The sequence below is a fragment of the Nicotiana tabacum genome, chromosome 22, assembly GCF_000715075.1.
Source record: "Nicotiana tabacum cultivar K326 chromosome 22, ASM71507v2, whole genome shotgun sequence".
NCBI classification, from domain to species: Eukaryota; Viridiplantae; Streptophyta; class Magnoliopsida; order Solanales; family Solanaceae; genus Nicotiana; species Nicotiana tabacum.
In genome coordinates, this window is record NC_134101.1 from 89,120,475 (window position 1) to 89,128,898 (window position 8,424).

General features: G+C 37.1%; 1 protein-coding gene across 1 annotated transcript; it reads right to left on the reverse strand.

The window, feature by feature from the left end:
- Positions 1-440: 440 nt before the first annotated feature.
- On the reverse strand, positions 441-7,659 carry LOC107828479 (protease Do-like 9). Its single transcript, XM_075244203.1, has 9 exons — positions 6,893-7,659; positions 4,997-5,196; positions 4,704-4,884; positions 4,418-4,609; positions 1,910-2,142; positions 1,702-1,803; positions 1,571-1,621; positions 1,344-1,448; positions 441-1,247 (listed from the first exon to the last, which is right to left on the reverse strand). Exons 1-9 carry the CDS (start codon positions 7,452-7,454, stop codon positions 1,140-1,142), a joined length of 1,734 nt encoding a protein of 577 aa, XP_075100304.1. The 5' UTR covers positions 7,455-7,659; the 3' UTR covers positions 441-1,139.
- Positions 7,660-8,424: the final 765 nt, after the last annotated feature.

An 8,424-nucleotide genomic window follows, 5' to 3' on the forward strand; every position in this document is an offset into this window, starting at 1 on the left:
GATACCATATGTAACAGCTCAAATTCACTAGTGATATTGAGCCCGTTTGGATGTGCTTGTTTTAAGTGACTTTTAAGCCAAAATAGTTTTTAAGCCATAAATTAGGAATTCCAACTTTTGGCTTTTACCTTGTTTTTGTCATTTTAGCTTAAAAATAAGTGCTTAAAAGCACTTTTTTTACTTTACTAACACTACAAAATAGCTTAAAACCCATTTTGGCTTAAAAGCACTTAAAGACAAGCCAATCCAAACAAGCTCATTATCCGCTTTGGGCCTAGATCCACACAACTTTAAAACGCATCACTAAGGTATAAGGCTTGTTTACTTATATATTCAACATCTCATGTTTTGTCATGATATGAGATTCGCCTGGGTTGTCACAACGTAACAATTATAGCCATTGGATTCTCCAATGTTAAGTAGGGAAAGGAACAAAGACATTTCTGAATGTTGTGTTAGCGGCTCTAGCGTTATCTTCAGCTAAAAAAGTTTCCCTTGTTACAGAGGGCAAAAAACGAATACAACACAAAAAGGTAGCTAAGCTAGATGTTCATGACCTCATCATCATTATGCAGTTCGCAGACAAGCGTAATGCTAAAGGATATTGAAAAGTAAATCCTGCAAGCACATATAAAGGTATGTTTCTACAAGAACATAAATCGTATAGGTAGAAATGAAAGGCGGGCTGAGAGGGAGAGTGCAGCAGAGTGATCTCCTGATAGGACTTCTGAACCACATTCTACGTTGGCTTTAAAGCACTCAAAGCCACTACTGGAGAAACAGCACTCTCCACTTGTATCTCAGGAATGCACTATAAGAAAATCTAGTATACTAGCTGGACAATATAATAGGTAGGTATTTAAGTGGAGAAGGGTAAAGGGACGAGCCCATTATCTACCATGTTTTGAACTGCGCACTCGGGGAAAAAAAGGTACCAAAACTTCATAGCATCTGTTCAGTTCCTATCGCAGGGAAGAGAACAGGAACTCTCTTATGGAGAGGCCATCGATGACACCACAGTTGCCAGTAGAAACTCCACAATCTATGCAAATTGACCAAAGATAATAGGAGTAGAAACACAAAAAAGTAGCTCAAAGAGGAGAAAAGGTGAATGCGGAGAGTCCTGAGCTTCGATACCATCAAAAACAGCTCTCATTCAGATCATCAGACATGGCTGAAGGTATACAATGCATTGCAAGAATATCTGACGTTGCTGCTTTTGCATTTTTAGTCTGCAGTACAACAATCTAAAAAAAACAACAGAATCACCTTGAGAGGTCCAGAAGGATAAGAAAAGAAAAGAAAAGAAAGGAAAGGACATAAAAATCAGATAGAGAGATAACCTGATCATAATCAAGATCAAACTTCATGTATTCTTCTTTACAGGCCTCCACCATGTTAGCCAAGCTCTTCAGATTTTTTATAGGCTTGCCGTTGAAAGCAAGAACCTAGATTACATTCATTCAATGTCAAATCAAAACATATAGATGCACGTGAAAAAACTACAATGGCAGCTCCCTAATTCGTAAATACTACTCAGCTCTGTAGTCCCACAATATTTTCTTCTCACCTGAGTGTTAACTAGTTCTTCATAACCAATATTGATGTCAGCCACAAGCACCTAATAGGAAGTGGGCAAGGCAGATCAGAAAGGAGCCTTAGATATAACAGACTAGTAAATCGACAAAGAGCTAGACTGACCTGAGAAACCACAACCAGTTGTTCATCAATTGATTGTGCCATTGCGTGTAGGAGTTTGTCCAACAACTTAACTGGAGCATCAAATTCATAATCTTTTCCATACTAAATTTAAGGGAAAAAAGTGGTACCCAAGCAAGATATGTAAGCCCTCAAAGGCATGGCGAACAAGTAATAAATAAAATATGAAGTTATGCAGTTGATTACAAACCTCTGAACGTAAATATGGAACAGAAACAGCAGTGAAAACAAATCCACCGACAATGTAGTAAGAAGGAGGTTTTCCCTTGATATGAGCTGGAATCAATCGTTTATGTGCGTTAAGCTTTATTTTGAATTCTAGAGTCTTAGATTTACGAAGAACTTTCACTCGAGCATCATCTCCAGTATATTTTTGAGAAACAAGATAGCTGAAACCAATGCGCTCTCCATGCCTGAACGGTACTGAAAAATAACAATACCAAAATCAGGAATTTACAATTTTCAAAATAATAATAATAATGAAGTTCAGAAATTCAGTGATAGAGAATTTCTAATTTCCATCTCATAAAGTCATCTATATTTGTGATTAGAACTTAATTTTTAGTCTCTTAGGTGTAGCTGGGATTGAGTTTGGAGCTGGGCCAAATATAGGGCCTCCCACAAGAAAAACATGCAACATCCATTATTCCTCCCAACCATCCCTCTTTGGCACCTATATGATCCTTTTTAATCATATCAATGGGGATTCCACAAATCAATTATTCCCAGCTAAACAATGGGATGCTTCTTGAACCCTAGTGCGAGGATTATGAATTGGACAATCCTGCAATACCTAACATATTTATCAATGTTTTGAGTAGCCAATACAATAGCCAGTATTACCAAAGCAAGCAACACAAAGTTGTTCTGTATTTTCTTCTGCCCCTTCACCCATCACTAACAAAGACTTTTATTTCTTACTTCCAGAGTGGTCAAATAAGTTAATCGCAGCATAGAAGAGAGAGAATTCCAAGAGGTATGAAAGATATTACTATCAACTGTGCACAAGAATGAAATGCTGACAATAGTAACAATTCTATCAAGATAAATAGAAATGAACTAAATGCAGTCTTCTGCACTGACATAAATTGCTTGAGAAACTAGATTTACTACCCTATTGAGCAATGTTTACATTACACCATAATGTATTTGACTACCAAAATGAACATCTTTGCATGAAAGGTTAATATGTATTTAACTACTAGACAATTCAATACCTAAATTACAAAAAGCAGACCATATGGAAAAAACTAAACATACCAACAAAGAGTAAGGACAAAGCTCAAAACATATTCCAGAGCACCAATGGATAGACATCTAGTAAACGAATTTGAACCTTCTCCCCACTTTTATAGTAATCGTTATGTTTCTTTTGTTCGAAAAGGAATAATCATTTTTCTTTGTTCAGTCCCTTTCTAATCGCCGGGTACCTAAATCACAATGATGATTTGCACAGTATCTCAACATCTTTTGAATGTTGTGGATACATTATATGGAATTTATCAGAATTTCATATTTCCTTTACAGATAAGCATCTAAAAGATAAAATACTCAAGAAAAGCAGACAAATAAAGGGAAAATGAAATCTTGATGCTTTCATGATTTCAATTTTCCTTTCTTGCTCTTGAGCACAACTATACAGTCCACTCACACTAGTCGGACATCACCTGACGTTAAATAGTAGTGTCTTATCTCTTCTTTAAACTTGTTTGTTAACTTCTCACTAGATAATGAATATGCAACTTTGACTAATCTACACTTATCTAGCGTTCTTTCTTCTGAATATAAAGCATAATCTTTAAATCACCATTTTTGTAATCAATAAGATCAAATACACATAATTGGAGAACAGGAAGAGACTTCAATACTAGGTATCACATTCCATAAGGTCTTTCATACTCCCACTGTTTTATTTTACATGATGATATTTGACTAGGCATGAGATTTAAGAAAGACTTACTTTTGACTCATAAGCTAAACATGTTTAACATACAAAAATGGCCCTAGAATCTAGCGGCCATAATACAACAGCAAAAGAGAAGGTGGTCCCGGTACAAGGAATTAAAGGGTACATAATAAGTGTCTGCTACTAGAATGGTTATGGAGACACGACTGTGAAGAACAACCTTTATGGAGGCAGATGACAAATCAAAAGTGTGGTTAAGAGGGTCACTAGTGTACTAAACCAGTGAAAACTTCATTTGGGGTGAGCATTTGGAGAACCATCAGACAGCAATGGCCTATTTTTGTTGCTAATATTGGCTTCGGTATTGGAAACGGTCAGAAGAAAAAACCTTTAGGGTTGACAACTGGCTAGGGCATGGTCCTCTCGAGGAACTCTTTCGAGAAATGTACAAATCGATCATTATATATCCTTTTCTTTCTGCGACGGAATGGAAGAAAAGTAATGAAACCCGCGCAACCCCTACTCTAATCAATAGACTAAAGGCCCCTACTGAAAATATGTCGCAAACTACGACCCAGAGTTTCGCCCTTTGAAGCGCCAGTCGCGTAGGGCGACCGGGCCAGGCCGAGTCAGAAAGGCTTTGATGACTCAAGGTTCATATTAGGGAAAGGAGAGTGAGGGGACGAGGGGGAAGCCGGACTAAAATATAAATCTATCATTTCAATAGGAAGCACATTGATATTAAGAGAACTGTCTCAAACATGTCTAATTTGGGATGAAATCAGTGTTCACCTGTTCCATCATTGGCTATATCAACTCCGTCAAAGCTAAGGATAACATCTGAAGGCTTTAGAACATTAGATTCTGGAGCCGTAGGCTCAACTCTTCGGATCCGGACACCCTTCTGATTATGTGCCATACCAACCGACTTGCGGAGGTCGGGATTTTCCATTTTTTGCCATTCAACTCCAATGACAGGAAAACCTACAATGTAGGAGAAGCCCATATAAGACATAAGTTTGCACTTTGAGACCATCAATTTAATCAAGTTCAAGATGTTATTGGAATTTTCATGTACCTGTATATGCTCCATTCTTCTCATAATCTTGGATGAAATGCATAATTACTGGAGTTGGTATGACATAACCGATGTTCTCGGCATCTTCATGCTTAAGGGATTGAAATGCAATACCTACACACTTCCCCTTATCATTGAATGCAGGTCCACCAGAATTTCCAGAATTGATGGCAGCATCTATCTGCACAATAATCTCACCGAATTAAAACCATAGCAACCAAATTAAGGAAATAAAAACCACATATCATATTAAAGAAAATATCTGCAGGAAGGGAGAAACTTCAAAACATAACCTGCAATCCAAGGAGCTCGGTCGACACATGAACATAAGATAGTATCTCAATGCGCGAGACAACACCGCTAGTCACAGAGATCGTATCTCCTCCTATAGGGTATCCAACAACAGTTACAGCATCTTGCAGTGCAGGCAAATCCCCAAATTCAAGAGGTGATACTCCTTCCCAGAACTCATCATCATTCACAGTTAACATTGCTGTTTCATAATAACAACAAAATAGCTAGCTTAAGATCTTTTTAGTACTGAATTTACCAAATTCTAACAGTAAAATGATGCAATTAAGGGGAGTGTTTGTATGACGAAAAACTCCTTCCTTTATGAAATCATTTTATGATATTTGGTCGCCTTAAATTGTTCTGAGGAATAATATTTTTTGATAAACAATAAATCCCTGGGGCCAGTGGCACACGGTTCGAAACGCGATGGATCATGCACCCGCCCCTCTATCCTTCTCCACTTAAATACCAAATTTTTGTTTGTGGCACTGTTAAAACATGCGAGATGCACCTAACCCCTACATCACAAGTTGCGGTTTTACCACTAGACCAAAGCTTTGGGCCAAAGGAATAAAATTTCACTGAAATGTACAAAAATCTCAACTTTTATTCCATATCACTCGCTTCCACCAATGTTATCAATCTTTCCTACCAAAAAAATGTCACGGGATCATTATTAAGCCCAATCAAACACTAATTATTTCCCAGGGTAAAACATTGTCCCCGTACCAAATGCACACTAGGTTAGTAACATTGAATTGACAATCTGATGTCTGTCCAAGAAAAATAATGGAAACTAAGGCAAGATATATATATATATAACAGCTAAGAAAATTGAAGATTCAGGCAAACAAAAATTAGTAAATTACTACTCTCAATCCCAATTTATGTGATGGTGTTTTCTTTTAGTCTGTCCCAAAATGACATCTTTCTACATTTAAAAACAATTTAACTATAAACTTCTCATTTTACCAAAATTGAAGATTCAGGCAAACAAAAATTAGTAAATTACTACTCTCAATCCCAATTTATGTGATGGTGTTTTCTTTTAGTCTGTCCCAAAATGACATCTTTCTACATTTAAAAACAATTTAACTATAAACTTCTCATTTTACCCTTGATGAGATGATTTAAGCTCCACAAATGTCTAAGACTTGTTTTAGACCACGGATTTCCAAAGTTCTTTTCTTTCGTAATCTTAGTGCAGTCAAATATCAACACATAAATCAAGACGAGGAGTAAAAATTAGTTTAAGTTTAATGCACTAACAATACAAAAATTATGTACACAATTAGGTCACTTGAAAGTTAATTGCAGATAACTCTGTTTAATAGCATTAATAATTGATAACATATAATAAAGGGTTTAAGTTATATACACATGGGTGTAAAAAAATTACACTATTAGATCACCAAAACACATGTACAGGTATACCTCCTTAAAATGTCGGATTTGTAATGTTAGTAAGACAAGTTACATGCTACCATAAGTAAAAGTGACCTAATGATGTAAAAATTTCTTATTCTTAATAGCATTAATAATAAGGAGTTAATTGCAGATAACTCTGTTTAATAGCATTAATTGATAACATATAATAAAGGGTTTAAGTTATATACACATGGTGTAAAAAAATTATACTATTAGATCACCAAAACACATGTAGAGGTATACCTCCTTAAAATGTGGGATTTGTAATGTTAGTAAGACAAGTTACAAGCTAGCATAAGTAAAAGTGACATAATGATGTAAAAATTCCTTATTCTTACGGTGCATATAACTTAAACTCTATAATAAATGGTAACTGAACTGCTATAACACATTAAATAACACTACTAATGTATAGAAAACATAACATTGTCGGTGTATATAAATCTCGTAAAAGTTATGGAACATACCAATGTCACACTCAGTTCCAATGGAGAGTACAGTAGCTAGGTATTTTGTATCAGAGCCACGTTTCTTGAGCTTAACTTGAGTATGATGCTCCACAGAGTGAGCATTTGTGAGCACTCTTTTTCCACTAATTATGAAACCACTACTACTAGAGCTGTATTGTCTCTTCCTCTGCCACGGAAGCGAGAAATTCGGATCTGTGTGCACGCAGAACACTTTCACCACCGCATCCATCGACGGTGCCGCCTTCGCCGCTGCGGTAGCCAACTCCGCGACATGCCTCAAGTCGCCACTCAATACTGTGGCGGTGAGTTCGCCGTGGTTGTGGTCGGGGAATCTATGGCCTCGTCTCTCCGGTGACGCCGCAATATCCCTGTCAACTACTTCTTCGACTTTCCTCAGGCGGCCACGGCCGCGGCGGTGAGTTTGTGTATCGCCGTTGGTGGCGGTCTCGACAGGGTTTGCAGAAACTGCGCCTTCGTCTACGGCTGTTTCCGCGCCGCCGCCGGAGTCCGACCCCGCATTTTTAGGTTTTCGGCCTCTTTTCCTCTTTAAGTCTACCATTGAAACGAAAAAGGAACGTTCTTCCAAAATGTCAAAGAAGTAAAAAGCACGAAATCGGAGGGCTTCACTTAGAAAGAGTAAACTCAGTATTCTTTTGAGAGAAAAGTTTCAAAATGGAAATGAAAAAGGAGCCATTTTAGCTGGCTGCTGCTTTTTGAGTTTTGAGTTACTGAGAAGAAGCTGCTATAAGGATCCCACTTTGCCCGCTCAAATTTTGTCCTTTAATTGGGTTTTGTAAGAATTTGCAGCCCAGATAGATTTTAGCCCACTGCCATAAAATCAGCCCAATTCCATATTTGAAGGGGAAGTGCACGGTTGGCCACTAATAATACATGTATTTACTTTTAAGCCACCGTTTAAAATGTCTTTAGTCTTTAGCCACTGCTTTAATAAACTTTAACTGCCCGGACAAAAATACTCTTCTGCTCATGTCCTTAACTTTTGTACTTAACTTCAGGACTTCAGGACTACATGTCCTTAACTTTTGAACCTGTAACTCTAAGTTCAGGACTTCAGGACTACATGTCCTTAATTTTTGAACTTGTACCTCTAAGTTCAGGACTTCAAGGTTGCATGTCTTTAACTTTTGAACTTGGAACTCAAACTTCAAGACCAAGCGTCCTTAACTTTTGAACTTGTAAGTAAAAGTTAAGGACCTATTGTCTTTAACTTTTGAACTTGTAACTGTAAGTTAAGGACTGTTTGTCCTTAACTTTTGAACGTGTAACTGTAAGTTAAGGACTGTCTGTCCTTAACTTTTGAACTTGGAAATCAAAGTTAAGGACCTTTGAACTTGTAACTGTAAGTTAAGGACTGCATGTCCTTAACTTTTGAACTTGTAACTATAAGTTAAGGATTGTCTGTCCTTAACTTTAGAACTTGTAACTGTAAGTTAAGGACTGCATGTCCTTAACTTTTGAACTTGTGTCCTTAACAATTGAACTTAACTTTAGGACTTCAAGACTACATT

Coding starts and splice junctions, on each gene's coding strand:
- LOC107828479 (XM_075244203.1), bottom strand. CDS start 7,454: ATGGTAGACTTAAAGAGGAAAAGAGGCCGAAAACCTAAAAATGCGGGG. Junction 5,197..6,892: donor TGGAACTGAGTGTGACATTG/GTATGTTCCATA, acceptor ATTATGAAACAG/CAATGTTAACTGTGAATGAT. Junction 1,449..1,570: donor AAGAACTAGTTAACACTCAG/GTGAGAAGAAAA, acceptor AATGTAATCTAG/GTTCTTGCTTTCAACGGCAA.